This window comes from Vombatus ursinus, unplaced genomic scaffold (assembly GCF_900497805.2).
Source record: "Vombatus ursinus unplaced genomic scaffold, bare-nosed wombat genome assembly UNPS02014797.1, whole genome shotgun sequence".
In the NCBI taxonomy this organism is placed as follows: domain Eukaryota; kingdom Metazoa; phylum Chordata; class Mammalia; order Diprotodontia; family Vombatidae; genus Vombatus; species Vombatus ursinus.
In genome coordinates this window covers 4,880,432-4,896,788 of record NW_020954575.1, presented here as the reverse complement: position 1 = coordinate 4,896,788, position 16,357 = coordinate 4,880,432, and the positions used below count along the sequence as shown (strand labels likewise).

General features: G+C 35.7%; 1 protein-coding gene across 1 annotated transcript in view; it reads right to left on the bottom strand.

The window, feature by feature from the left end:
- TRIM37 (tripartite motif containing 37) overlaps positions 1 to 16,357 on the bottom strand; it is a 111,920-nt gene that overhangs the window by 78,505 nt on the left and 17,058 nt on the right. Inside the window, 1 exon segment of the mRNA XM_027870376.1 lies at positions 4,000 to 4,123. Within this exon segment, the coding sequence (XP_027726177.1) occupies positions 4,000 to 4,123 (124 nt within the window).

Sequence of the window (16,357 nt, the reverse complement as noted above, 5' to 3'; positions counted from 1 at the left end):
CACCAACACCAGCACTCCCTCTCACCCCTCACCCCAGTATGCCTTGGCACAGCCAGGGGAACCAGCAGACATCAGCTCAGAGACCACCAATTGTGCAGTGGATGGGTGTCCACCAACAGCTGAACCTATCCACGCTCCAGTGCAGCCTCAGGTAAGGAGGTGACCTCCAACGGCCAGACCACCTCCACCCCCACACCCCACCCTGTGAGGTTCAGTGTGACCCCGGGGAAACGTAAAAAAACCCCACCTGACCTCAGCATACACCAGCTCTGGCTCAGCACCAGGTAAGCTACAGGCTCTACGGCCTCCAGCTGCCAGAATCTGAGGCTCCAGCACACAAAGCCAATAACCAGGCCCCTAGCCCTCAGCACAAGAAGGGTGGGAAGTGGCCCCTGTGCCCCAGAAACAGAGATCAACTTTAAAAGCCAGAAAAAAGGCAAACACCACGAGCAAAAAGCAACATAAAAAAACAAAGCCCATAGATTCTTACTATGGAGACAGGGAAGATCCAAACACAAATTTAGAAGAGCACAGTATTGTCAATATACCTACATTTGAAACCTTAAAGGGGAATATGAACTGGTTTCAAGCCCAAAAAGTCTTCTTGGAAGAGCTCAAGAAGGATTTTAAAAGTCAAATTAGAGAGGCAGAAGAAAAACTGAACAATTCCTTTAAAAATACAAGTGACAAAATGAAATTCTGGTTTGTCATTGCACTGATCAGTATTTTCAAGTCTTTCAAAGTTCTTTTTCTGGTTCTCTGCTCAGTTCACTCTGCATCAGTTCACACACATCTTTCCACTTTCCTTTTAAACTGTCTCTTTTATCAAAGCTAACATTTACATCACTCTAAGGCTTGCAAAGCACTTAACATATTTTATCTTCTTTGATCCTCACAACTCTGAGAAATAGGTGCTATGGTTATTTTTATTTTAAAAAAAGAAAATAAGACCAAGAGAGGTTAAATTACTTCTCCAGGATGATGTAGCTAAAACAATTTATTATTTGCCAAGTGTCAGGTTTTGCAAAGAAAAAGCAAAAAACATTCTCTACCTTCAAGAGGCTTACATTCTAATGGGAGACAACATATTCATTTATAGACATGAAAAAGCCAGGAAGTACATACAAGTTAACTTCAGAGGGGAAAAGAATAGCATCAGGGGAGGTAAGGGGTTCAGGGGACACCAGGAACAGCCACCTGCCAGGTGGCACTTAACAAAATCTTGAAGGAAGCCAGAGATTTTAAGATGAGGAAAAGAGAAAGGGAAAGCATTCCAGGTGTGAGGCAGAAGATCATGTGTTTTGTAAGAGGAACAAGTCAGTATTACCAGACTGCAAAGTAAGTCGAAGAGAATACTGTGTAAGAAGACTGGTAAAACAGGAAGGGAGCAGGATGTGAAATGCTTTAAATGATAAACACAGACATTTGTATTTCATAATAGAGGTAACAAGGAGCCACAAGAGTCTGAGAAGGAGAGTGACATGGTCAGACCTGTACTTCAGAAAAATCATTTTGGTGGCAGTGTGGAAGATGGATTGGAATAGAGACCTTAGGCAGGGAGATCAATTAAGATGCTATTATAACAACATAGGCAAGAGAGGAATAGATGGTCTGAACTGTTGTCAGGCTGACTCTAGGTCAGGGGTTCTTAACCTGGGGTCAATGAACTTGTTTTTAAAAATATTTTGATATAATTAGTTTCCTTTGTAATCCTATGTATTTTGTTTTATTCATATAAAAACATTATTCTGAGAAGGGGTCCATAAGTTTCACTATACTGCCAAAGGAGTTCATAACACAAAAAAGGGGTCTATGACACAAAAGAATTTTAAGAACATTCTAGCCTAGAGAAACGTCTCTGGTAGGAAAGAGGCAGAGACAGGTCTCTCTAGGCCAGTGGGTGCTGAGAAGTCTTTCTAGGCCCGCGTGTTTTCAGAAGAAGTAATACAGAATAAAATAAGCAGAGCTAGAGTATACAATGACTCAATAATGTAAGTGAAAAGAACACTAAAAAGAAGTTGAGCTTTAAATAACTATAATAGCCAGTCTTGGTCCTGGAGAACAAAAATGAAACATCTCTGTCTACCAAGGGGAGGGAGATGTAAACGGCAGATTTTTACACACACTGTCAGGCACAGTCACTGTATCAACTGTTTCTGTTTAATTGCTCTTCTTTATCACAACAGAAGGTTCAGTTCCTGAAACTGGGGTAAGAAGGAGATGGATAATATCCACAAATGACTGGGAAATAAAAACAATGGGCATCAGTAAAGCTTATTTTCCAATAACATGTTGGTTATTGGAGTTGATGACATTAAATGAAAGCTCATCTGTTAATGCAAACAGTGCTAGGAAAGAAATGTGGATGCAGAGAGTAGATCAGAAATCATCTTAACTTGACAGTAAGTGGCAGGGACAAAAACAATTTTATGACAGAGTCATAAATAAACGCCCTAAATTAACTAAAAATCTAGAAATAAAGGCTGTCAGACTGTCCAAAGAAAGCTACCCTTGCCCTACATTGTACTTTAAACCCATTTAGTCATATAAACAAAAAAATGGAACCAAATAATAGCTTATAATTTTCTACCATTTTAATTAATTTGCACAAAAGTAAGGAGATAGTAATTGGCGAGTGAAAACATTTTAAACAGAGGTGTCAGTTTAAATTTAAAACACCTTTTACAAATAATATGAAAAAAGTAAAATTTTGATGACAAGGCAAAAGGAATGGCCAGAATCTTGGAAAGCCAAGACAAGCAGGTAAAAAAATTACTCGACTTGCTGAACTTTATTTAATATTGGACTATGGACTGCAATATACAGCTGTTATAATGTATAGCTCATAAACAAAGATTTGTTACTTCATTTAACAGTTGCCAGATTCTTCCTAAAAACCTTTGTTTAATCCTATATTTAACTCTAGGTTTCACAATTTAAGAAGAATGTAGAAATTACATAGGAAAAGAAAGTAAAACAACAGAAAAAAAAATGAGAGTGAAAAATGAAATTAAACACTTAAAGAACCAAAGTTCTTTATCCTAAAGGAGAAGTTTCAGGAATTACATCAAAGCTAAGTATGAAAACAAACCAACTCTTCATTTTTACACAAGACAAATTGAAAAGAAATGAATTAAAACTCTAACAGTAGTGGGGCAGCTAGGTGGCACAGTAGATAGAGCACTGGCCCTGGATTCAGGAGGACCTGAGTTCAAATCTAGCCTCAGACATATAACACTTACCAGCTGTGTGACCCTGGGCAAGTCACTTAACCCCATTGCCTAACCAAAAAAAAAAAAAAACAAAAAAAAACCTCTAAGTAGGATTTTTGTTACATATGAGAATTTCTTTGCTCTAGCTAAAAGCATACCACCAAGTTGATAAAAGACATTATGAACTCTTACTTCTCTATACATAAAACAAACTGTGTGTCTAGGTAGGATATGTAATAGTAGATAGTAAAGGCCTATCATAGATCTAGAATCAGAAGGGACCTCAGAGGCCATCTAATGTAACTCCCTCATTTTACAGATAACGTAGCGAAAGCCCAGGAAGATTAAGCAACTTGCTCAAAGTCACACAGGCAGGAAGCATGAGAAAGAGACTTTGACCTCAGGTCATCTTGACTCCACAGCCAGTGTTCAAACCCTTATCCCACATAGAGCCTGATGATTTCCAAATGCTTTCACAAACAGTATCTTATTTGATGATCACAAAAACCAAGTGAGGCCAATATTATTAATATTTCCCATTAAGGAAACTAAGGCTCAGAGAAGTTAGCTGACTTGCAAAAGGTCAGAGCTGTAAATGTTAGAGATGGACCACAACCTACATCTAAAGATAGGAGCTCTTTCAATGACACCATCATTTCTTATTTTAAAAGTGTATACTCAAATAATGTGCCACATCATCACTTTGTAGAGATGTAAAATAATTTTCCAGTAAATCTCAAGAGGAAAGTCAAGGTGTTATAAGAGACAGCTGGCAAAAAGCACTTACCCATTAATGTTATAAGTTTATTCTTCAGCTGTGTATCTAAACGTGCAATCATCATCTCCACTGCATTTCTAATTTCTCGAACACGTTCGTCCTTTGCACTTCGCACTGCCTCTACATTTCTTTCCTAAGGGATTAATAAGTTAAAAGTTTTTTAATTTGAAAATGTCAACAAAAATAAATACAGCGTGCCAGCCCAATTTTTCTGGAAGGCTTCTGACTACCAAAACCTAACAATAAAATGTAAACTAGATGTATACAAAAAAGTTGTCTGGACCTGAAAATAATTTTTAAAAATGTATTTCTCAATTAATGTGTAAGTTTAAATTTAATGAAAGGAAGGCTCACAGGTTCTCCTAAAAGAGGTTAAGAAGTTAACTCTATTCTATTATCCATCAAAGAGCAATAGGTCCCTTCCCCCCTAGAGTAAGTAGAGGGTGAACAGTAGAGAACTTCTCTCTCATACTCCATTTAAGGAGGGGGCTCAGACAAGGTGGCAGAGTAGAGGGAACATTCTAGCTGAACTCTTCCCAATATTCCTCTCCAAACAACTTTAAAATAACACCTCCAATTGAATTCTGAGTGACACAGCAAACATAGGGTTGGGATGAGACATTTTTCCAGCCCAAGACAACTCAGAAGTTGGAAGAAGTAGTATATGACACTGGGTTGGAGGCTGGCCAGGAGTGCAGCCTGACAGCAACACCAGCTGTGGGCATTGGAGACATGATGGCAACAATAGTAGTAGCACTTTCAGGAACTCTCACTGCCCAGAGACAGTAAGGGGACTGGACAATTAGTCAAAAGGAGATTAGAGAGGACTTCTGTGCTGGCACTGGGTACAGGATCAGGTGATGTTAGGCAATTCCACTGCCCATTACCCAGCTCTGGTTTACAGTTCCAGAGCATCAAGGAGTGTCTGCAGTTGCCAGGGAGCAGGAGCCCTGGTTGCAATTACAGGACAGAGAGAGAGGAGGAGGCCTCGTTCCAGATCACACTAGGGTTTGTGGTTATAAGGCAGCAGGGTACCTCCCTGAGTAAGGACCAGAGTGCAGACCAGGAGAGCAGTGACACCTCTCCCGAGATCATATCACCTTGGAAGCACAGAAAACTCACAAACCCTCAGAACTAAATAAAGTCTAAAGCTTTAGAGCAGTGACTCTTCCTCCAAAGGGAACAGAGCCCAATTCTGTCTTAAAATTCAAAGTCAAGAAATAGGCTGAAAAAAATAAGCAAACAACCACAACAAAAAAAGAACCTGACTATAAAAAGCTACTGTGGTGATGAAGAAGCTCAAGACACAAACTCTGAAAAAGACAACTACATGAAAACATCTATATAAGCAAAACCTCAACAGAAAAATGCAGATTTGACACAAACTCGATAAGAATTCTTGGGGGGAGGGGAAGGAAAAAAGGGCCAGCAAGGTGGCCCAGTGGATAGACACCAGCCCTAAAGTCAGAAGGACCTGAGTTCAAATCCAACCTCAGACACTTGACACTTATTAGCTATGCGACCCTGGACAAGTCAGTTAACCCCTTTGCCTCACAAAAAAACAAACAGAAAAAGAATTCTTGAAAAAGGGAGAGATCAGTGCCTTTTTCTATTTGTGTCCTCAGTGCTTAGTTTAGCACAGTGACTGACACATAGTAAGTAGTTAATAGTAGTCTGATACTTAAGTAAAGTTTTGTACCTCCTGGACTAAAGTGTTTATTTTTCTTCCAATTCATTAAAGTTTTCATTTCCTTTTCCACTCTTTACTTGACTCCATGAAGCAACAAGAAATATGCTAGTACTGAAAAACTGAAAAATACCAGAAAATTTAAGTTATCTCCTATCAAAAACAACTGACATGGGAAACAGTTAAAGGCTAGATAATCTAAGAATCATTAAACTATCAGAAAAACCCAACCATAAACAAAGCCTACGTACTCTACAATTCAAACAAATCATGAATAAAAGCTATTCAGACCTATTAGAACCAGAAGACAAAGTGAAAATAGAATCTACCAATCATCACTAAAAAGAAACCCCAAATGAAAATTCCCAGTAACATCAGAGCCAAAATTCAGAGCTTAAATGAAAAAAAAAAATCTCAAGCGGCCTAAAAGAAAGTGCAAATACCACAGTAAAGATCACACTATACCTGGATATTTGTTAACACTAGAAAGGAGAGGAGAGTTTGGAATCTCTTATTCATAAAAGCAAAAGATAAAGGGCAACAACTAAAACTAAGCATAATCCTATAGGGGGAACAGGGGTGGAGAAGAGTTGGCTTTTCCATGTCTATTTAACTTCCAAGCATTCATGATGAAGAGGCCAGAACAGAGGATATTCTGGAATACAAACATAAGAGGCAAGAAAAACACAGAAAAGCAAATACACTTGAGTAATTATAAGGGATTTCCTCAGAACCCTAATGTTTTCAAGAGTCACAGGGACAGTAAATAAGACAGAGGGCCTGGGAGTTTTGTTGTATTTCTATGATCTTAAGAGAAAAAAAAGGGGGGGGGGGGAGGAAAAAGGAGTAAAGTAGGGAAAAAAGGGAGAAGGAAGAGGCAACTTACTATTCCCTATATTTGGTTCCCTCATTCAGGGGGCCATTTCATTGCTTCTTCTGTTTTATTTTTGCTTTCTTTCTGTTTTAGTTTTTCTTGTCTTCCTCCAATGCTGCCCATGCCTTCGGCGATGGCCTTAAAGCCAGATTATGACTGATCTGGATCACAAACTCTCATTTCAAACCTCACATTGAATCTCTTCAGTTTTATTAGACACACATAAAGTTCTAGTCTAATTAATTTAATCAACACTATATATTTGTGAAATATCCTTTCCTGGCTATAGCGAAATAAACCTCCTATTATTAGTTATTAGATAATCTACAAGTGTCTCTTTTCATTCTAATCTCAAACTTGAAATGTCAGAGAGGCTTGAGTCAGACTGGGCCTACAATAACTGGAAGCCTCACAATGATAAGAGGTTTTGAGGAAGGCAGTCATTAATAAATATACGAGAGAACATGGAAAAGAGCTGAAAAGGATGTATAGGCATTACTGGGCTTCAATCGGTATCACTAAAGGAAACACCACCATCAATGAAATCCTAAATTTTCGGAGAATATTCTATACAATGAAATAATTAAGGCTACATCACAGCCTATAAAATCCCAAGAGTGAATTATTATCTCTTCATCTATGTTACAAACTAGTTTTGAAAATATACTAAAATTTACAGGAACCAACAGGCATATCTTTGCCAAACTAAAAAACATATTTAACCCTTAATATCTTTGAAACAAATGAAAAAAGCATTTATCAAATACTATGTGCTGGGCTAAGCACTGAAGATAAAAGTACAAAAATCAAGAGTCCTTTCTCTCAAGGAGCTTACATTCTATTAGCGAAGGACAAAACATACAGGGAGAGCAGTAGCCAGGAAAGGTGTTTTGGTCTAAGAAATCCAAATGATTGGTGAATGGAGTCATAAAGCATTAATTAATTGATGTATTTTTCATAACGGTAGAATTAATCTGATTATTGTTCCCAGAGAAAAAGATAGCAAGTTAGGGAATGGGGGCAAGGAGTGGGGAGGCAACTTGGTAACATGGCAAGATGTTCAGAGTACAATGTGTTAAGTCTGGGGATACATAGATGGGTTAAATTATCAACAAAAAGGAGCGCTGGTCCTCCAAATGAGAATTGTAGTGTTGAGTCTAAGGAAGAGGAAGACAGCAGAATTCAATACTGATATTTTCTTTCTTTTTTTTTTTTTACTATTAATTTATTTTGATTTATCAACAATTGCTTCCATATGCTTTTGAGTTTAAAATTTTTCTCCCCTTTCCTCCCCACCACAGTGCACAATCTAATATAGGTTATACATATACATTCCTATTAAACATATTTTCACATTAGTGATGTTGTAAGTAAAGATTAGAACCAACAGGAGGAACCACCAGAAAGAGGAAACAAAACTCAACATAAGGGAAAAAAAAATAGCAATTCAACTTCCATAGTTCTTTCTTTGGATGTGGATAGCATTTTCTATCACAAGGCCTTTGGAGATGTCTTAGATCTTTTGCTGGAAAGGGTTAAGTTCATCAATATTAGTCATCGCACAACTTGGCTGTTATTGTGCAATACTAATATTTTCTAATAAATATCAAGATGCAAACACTATATACCAAAGAGCAAAAGAACTGGGCTTCTGGACAAAAATATACTCAGCAAAGCTAAGCATAATTCTGAATGAAAAAAAAAAAACAAAAAACCATGGATATTTAATGAATCATCAGACTTTAAGTACCTTGTTAAAAAAAAAAAAAAAAAAACACAAAAAACCTGAACTTAATAGAAGATTTGATATACAAGAACCAAAAGAAACATAAGGTACATACCAAAGACCAATTACAACGGACTCAATAAGGACAGACTGTTTTACCTTTTATGTACGTAAAATGTAAAACATATGTCTAAGATCGTTATTAGTAATTGGGTAGTTCATAAGAAATATTGGGGTAGACCTGAGCATGATATGATATCAAAAAGTAAAACCGTTCAGAAACAGCTAAAAAGAGTAATTATCTTATACAAATGAGGTACAAGAGGAAGAACTGATACAGAGGAATTAGATGGGGGCTCAGGAGGGCTGTTAGTTCTAGAAACCTACTTTCATCAGGAATGGGTTCAAGAAGGAACAATACATATATATCTAAAAGAATATGAAAGTCTTCTAAATTTAGAAAGACTCTTATTTCCAAGTATTTAGCTACCAAGTGACGAAATTTTTTGGCTCTAGAAAATTTTAAAGACCATGTACTAAAGCATGTAGAGCTTGTAGTCTGTTATGATGGAGGGAAGGCCCACACTAAAGAAATAATACAGTTTTTGAATTACTGAAATACCATAAAAAATGTTATTTTATAGGCTAAATTTGTGTGTGTGTGTGTGTGTGTGTGTGTGAGAGAGAGAGAGAGAGAGAAAGAAAGAGACAGACAGAGACAGAGCAATAGTGTGATGCTTTTGTAAAATTGCTATATGTGGAATTAGAAGACCTGGGTTCAAATTCCACCACTGCCACTTACTACCTTTGTTACCTTGGACAAGTCATTTAACATTTCTAGGACTTAATTCCTCATCTGATAAATAAGGAGGTTGTATTAGATGACCTCTTCGATGATCCCTTCCAGTTCTAAATTTATGATCTTATGAATTTTAGCACCATTTATAACACTGTCTATGGGAAAATGCATATTAATTCCCAAACAACTCCCTTACAAATGAATATAAACTGTTCATAATCTGGGGCACAAAGTTAGATATACTGCTAAGTTCCCTGTTTTTGAAAACCCCACTCTGCTGCCAGAGCGTTTCCCTGCACCCTGGAATCTCTATATGAATTTCACCTCCCTACTCAGAAAAGCTCAGTGTCAGTCATTTTGATATTTATTTTTATTTTTATCTTTTTTTAAATTTTAGACTTAAATACTAAAACTTAAAAATATAATGTGAAGAGAAATATAAAGAAATATAAAATAAGAAGAGAAAAAAACATGTCACATGCACAGTAGAACATGAGAGGATTCAAAATAAATAGTATAAATATAGCAATAAATTTCCATTTCAAGAAAGCCTACAAATACTATGCTTTGTGTTGACAGCTGTCCATCTTCTCTTTGCTTCCTTGTAGGTTTTCTTTTGTGCTCTGCTGAACACTTTTTACTTTGTTCTTTTTTCCTCCTTTCTTTCTCCACTCCCCACCAGGCTACAAAAATCAAACAAAATCAAAAGAATGAAAAAATAGAAGAAAACGTAAATTACCTCATTGGAAAAAGGACTGACTTGGTAAATAGATCCAGGAGAGATAATTTAAGAATTATTGGACTACCTAAAAGCCATGATCAAAAAAAGAGACTGCATAGCATGTTTCAAGAAATTATCAAGGAAAACTGCGCTGATATCCTAGAACCAGAGGGTAAAATAGTCACTGAAAGAATCCATTGATCACCTCCTAAAAGAGATTCCAAAATAAAAATACCAAGGAATATTGTAGCCAGATTTCAAAATTATCAGGAGAAAATACTGCAAGCAGACAGAAAAAAACAATTCAATTATCAGGAAGCCAGTCAAGATTACACAGGACTTAGTAGCTTCTACATTAAAGGAACGAAAGGCTCAGAATATGATATTCTAGAAGGCAAGAAGCTTAGATTACAACCAAGAATCAAGCACCCAGCAAAACCAAACATAAGCTTTCAGGGAAAAAGATGGACATTCAATGAAACACAGGACTTTCAAACTTTCCTGATGAAAAGATCAGAGCTGAACAGACATCTGATCTTCCGCTAGAAGACTCAAGAGAAGTATAAAAAGGTAAACAGGAAGGAAAAAAACCATGTAATTCAATAAGATTTCAAATGTTTTTCCTACACAGGAAGATAAAACTCCTGAGAACTATATCTCTATTAGAGCAGTTGGAAGGAGTATACATGGACAGAGGGTATGGGTCTAAGTTGACTTTGATGTGATTATATAAAAAAAAAATTAAGGGGTGATAAAAAGGATTGTAATGGGAGAACAGAAAAGGAAAAGACAGAATAGGGTAAAGTATACCACATGAAGAGGCACAAAAGACTTACTACAACAGAGGGAAAGAAGGTAGAGGGTGAGCATTATTTAAACGTTACTCTCCTTGGATTTGGCTCAAAGAGGAAAAAACATACACACTTGGTTGGGTATAGAAATTTATTTTACCTTAAAAGGAAGTAGAAGAGGAAAGGAGAATAAGAAGGGAAAGTGGAGTGTGGGGGGGAGGGCCCGATATTAGGAAGGGCAGATTGAGGGAGGTAGTGGTCAGAAGTAAGACTCTGGTGAGGAGGGACAGGGTGAAGGGAATAAGAAAAGTATAAACAGAGAAAAATAGGATGGAGAGAAATACACAGTAATTATAACTGTGAATGTAAATGGGAAAGAATAACAGAATGGATTAAAAACCAGAATCCTACAATATGCTGTTTACAAGAAACACATTTAAAGCAGAGAGATACACACAGAGTAAAGGTAAAAGACTGAAGCAGAATATATAATTATGCGTCAATTTAAGTAAAAAAAGCAGGGTAGCAATACTGATCTCAGACAACACAAAAACAAAAATATCTAATTAAAAGACATAAAGAAGAAACTACATTTTGCTAAAAGGTATCATAGGGCAATGAAGTAATAGCAATACTAAACATCTATGCACCAAGTGGTACAGCATCCAAATTCTTAGAAAAGTTAAGTGAGGGACAGGAAGAAACAGACAGCAAAACTGTACTAGTGGAAGACCTCAACCTCCCCCTCTCAGAACTAATAAATCTAACCACAAAATAAACAAGAAAGAAGTTAAGGAAGTAAACAGAATTTTAGAAAAGTTAGATATCATAGACCTTTGGAGAAAACTGAATGGGGATAGAAAGGAATATACCTTTTTCTCAGTGGTACATGGCATCTACACAAAAACTGACCATGTATTAGTGCATAAAAACCACACAATCAAATGTGGAAAGGGAAAAATATTAAATGCATCCTTTTCAGATCATGATGCAATAAAAATTATATGTAATAAAAGGCCAAAAAAAGATAGGCTAAAAACTAATTGGAAACTAAACAATTTAATCTTTTTTTTTTTTAAATTTTTAGGCAATTGGGGTTAAGTGACTTGCCCAGGGTCAGACAGCTAGTAAGTGTCAAGTGTTTGGTCTAAGGCCAAATTTGAACTCAGGTCCTCCTGACTTCAGGGCCAATGCACTATCCACTGAGCCACCTAGCTGCCCCCTAAAACAATATAATCTTAGAGAATGAGTGGATCAAATAACAAATCACAGAAATAATCAATAATATTACCAAAGAGAATAAGAATAATGAGGCAACATACCAAAACTGCAGCCAAAGCAGTTCTTAGGGACAATTTTATCTCTCCAAATGCTTACACAGATAAAACAGAGGAAGAGGAGATCAATAAACTGGGCATGCAACTAAAAAATGTAGGGGAAAAAAACAAATTAAAAATCTCCAATTAAATACCAAATTAGAAATTCTGAAAATCAGAGGAGAGATTAATAAAATTGAGAGTAAGAAAACTTTTGAACTAATGAATAAAACTAAGAGCTGGCTTTACGGGAAAAAAAATCATAAAATAGATAAACCTTTGGTTAATTTGAATGAAAATAAGAAGAAAACCAAAGTACCCATATCAAAAATCAAAAGGGTAAATTCACCAGCAATGAAGAAGAATTAAAGCAATAATTAGGACCTATTTTACACAACTGTAGGCCAATAAATTTGACAATCTAAGTGAAATGGATGAATATTTACATAAACATAAACTGCCCAGATTAACAGAAGACGACATAAAATACTTAGCCCCATGTTAGAAAAAGAAATTGAACAAGCCATCAATGAACTCCCTGAGAAAAAATCTCCAGGGCCAAACGGATTTACAAGTGAACATTTAAAGAACAATTCATTCTAATACTATATACTATTTGGAAAAATAGATGAGGAAGGAGTCCTAGCAAATTCCTTTTATGACACAAATATGATGTTGATACCTAAACCCAGGAAGAGCCAAAACAGAGAAAGAAAATTACAGATGAATTTCCCTAATGAATACTGATGCAAAAATTTTAAAGTATTAACAAAGAGATTATAGCAATTTATCATGAGGAATATGCTATGATCAGATGGGATTTGTACCAAGAACGCAGGGTTAATTCAATATTAGGAAAACTATCAGCATAACCAACCATATCAATAACAAAACTAACAGAAATCATATGATCATCTCAATAGATGCTGAAAAGGCTTCTAACAAAATACAGCACCCATTCCTATTAAAAACACTAGAGAGTATAAGAGTATGTGGAGTTTTCCTTGAATGATAAGCAGTATCTATCTAAATTCATCAGCAAGCATTATCTGTAATGGGGATAAGCTAGAAGCATTCCTAATAAGATCACGGGTCAAACAAGGATGCCCATTATCACCACTACTATTCAATATTGTTCTAGAATGTTAACTTTAGCAATAAGCAAAGAAAAAGAAATCGAAGGAATCAGAAGAGGCAATGAGGAAATAAAACTATCGCTCTATGCAGATGATATGATGGTATCATACTAAATCAACTAAAAAACTACTTGAAACAGTAACTCTAGCAAAGTTGCAGGATATAAAATAAACCCACATAAATCATCAGCATTTCTACATACTACCAACAAAGCCCAGCGGCAACATACAGAGAAATTCTATTTAAAATAACTACAGAAAATATAAAATATTTGGAAGTCGACCTACGAAGACAAATTCAAGAACTAGACGAACACAATTATAAAACACTTTTCACATAAATAAAGTCAGATCTAAACAACTGGAAAAATATCAACTGCTTGTGGGTAGGCTGAGCTAATATAATAAAAATGACAAGTCTACCTAAATTAATTTACTTATTTAGTGCCTTAACAATCAAACTAACAAAAAATTATTTCAAAGAGCTAGAAAAACTAATAACACAATTCATCTGAAAGAACAAAAGGTCAAGAATATCAAAGGAATTAATGAAAAAAATGCAAAGGAAGATGACCTAGCCATACTGGATCTAAAACTATATAATAAGGCAGCAATCATCAAAACTATTCAGTACTAGCTAAGAGATAGAGTGGTAGATCAATGGAATAGGTTAGGTTAAAAGACACAGTAGTAAATGACTACAGTAATCTAAAGTTTGATAAACCCAGAGACTCCAGCTTCTGGGATAAGAACTATTTGACAAAAATATAGTATAGACCAGTATCTCACACCATATACCAAGATAAGATTGAAATGGGTACATGATTTAGACATAAGGGGTAATACCATAAGCAAATTTGGAGAGCAGGGAATAGTTTACCTGTCAGATCTAGGGAAAAGGGAAGAATTTATGAACAAACAAGAGATAGAGAACATTATGAAATGCAAAATGGATAAATTTTGACAACATTAAATTAAAAAGGTTTTATACAAACAAAAACAATGCAACCAAGATTAGAAGGAAAGCAGAAAGCTGGGAAACAATTTTTATAGCCAGTATTTCTGATAAAGGACTCATTTCTAAACTATATAGAGAACTGAGTCAAATTTATAAGAATATAAGTAATTCCCCAATTAATAAATGGTCAAAGACTATAAATAGGCAGTTTTCAGACAAAAAAATTAAGGCTATCTATAATCATATGAAAGAATGTTCTAAATCACTATTGATTAGAGAAATGCAAATTAAAACAACTCTGAGGTAACCTCACACCTATCCGATTGGCTAATATGACAGAAAAGGAAAACGATAAATGTTGGAGAAGATACGTGAAAACTGGAACATAGCGGAGTTGTGAACTGATCCAACCATTCTGGAGAGCAATGTGGAACTAGGCTCAAAGGACTATAAACCTGTGCATACCCTTTGATTCAGGAATACCACTACTAGGTCTGAATCCCAAAGAGATCATAAAAAAGGAAAAAGGACCCACATGTACAAAAGTATTTTTAGCAGCACTTTTTGTAGTGACAATGAACTGGAAATTGAGGGGAGGCCCATCAATTGGGGAATGGCTGAACAAGCTGTGGTATATGAATGTAACGGAATACTATTGTTCTATAAGAAATGATGAGCAAGCAGGTTTTAGAAAAACCTGGAAAGACTTACATGAACTGATGCTGAGTGAAGTGTACCAAAACACTATACATAGCAAGAGCAATAGTATGTGATGATTAACTGTAACTATAGACTTAGCTCTTCTCAACAATACAATGATCTAAGACATTTCCAAAACACTTGTGATGGAAAATGCTAACCATAACCATAGAAAGAACTATGGAGTCTGAAATGCAGATGAAAGCATACTATCTTCACTTTTTTGTTTACTGTTTTTCCTTTCTCGTGGTTTTTCCCTTTTGTTCTGATTCTGCTTTCATAACATGAATAATGAGGAAATATATGATTGTACATGTATAACCTATATCAGATTGCTTGCTGTCTTAGGGAGTCAGGGAGAAAAATTTGGAACTCAAAATTTTACAAAAACGAAAATTGAAAACTATCTTTACATGTAATTGGGGGAAAAAATAAAATTCTATTAAGGGAAAAAAACATGGAAAGACTTGCACAAAATAATAAAGAGTGAAATGAGTAGAACCAAAAGAACATTGCATACAGTAACTGCAATATTGTTTTAAGAACAATTTTGAGCGAGTGAGTTATTGTAATATAAATATCTAAATTAATTATAAAGGACGTATAAAGACTCTATCTGCCTTCAGAGAAAGAGCTGATATATACAAGTATGTATGGAATAATTTCACATATATGTATGCACATACGTGTGTGTGTGTGTGTATATATATATATATATATATATATACACACACACATACATACACACACACACCCCTATTTGTGTCTAATGGTAGCCATCTCTAGGGCAGGGGGTGGGGGTAGGAAAGAAAAAAAAAGAAATTTACATGATAATTTTGTTGTATATTTGAAAGGAATAGCAAGTTGTACACAATAGTATGGAGGGAATTATGACTTTAATAATAACAGATATGATATGTATAATGAACATACTAATAGATTTTTCAGAATTGCCTTTTCCAACTTGTGAGTCAAACTCACAATGCAGCTCGAACTGATCAATCAAAGTTTGACAAGACTCACAATCACGGGCATCCTTCTGCCTGCATACTTAAAGTAAAGTGAATCAAAGACTGTAGAATCTGTTCCTGTCACAGAACTCTGGATCCTGTAACCCACTAAGTAAAGACCCCCAAGGACTTGAGCAGTATTGCTCCCACAGGACTCCAGAATTGTTGTATTGTCTTCCATTTGTGGATTTGTTGTGGGAAACCACTCTGGCCCTGGGAACAATTGTTTGTAATCCACCTTTCCCCCTCCCTTCCCACTTGTGATTTATGTATATAATCTGTCTTCACTTCAACAAGGTGAAATTCTGATCAGAAAATCAGTTCCTCATAATGAAACTAATTAATTAAAAGATTACCTGATTACTGGCACTTTGTCTCTGGCCTACTGTTTTGTCACTCTCAGGTTAGAAACTGACTCAGCAAAATCCTGTTAAGAGTTGATTTGCAGTTTCATGTGCAATGTTTTTTTTATTGTATTGTTATGGAAATGTTTGTTTTATTTCATAAATTAAAAGTTAAAAATTAAAAAGTGCCATATTGAGTCTTTCAACTTAGTAATACCTGCCTATCTTTTGAGAATCTAGGGTTACCTTTATGCCAGATGAGAAATTTCATTTCTAACTCTGTATCTCCCACACATAGAACATGCT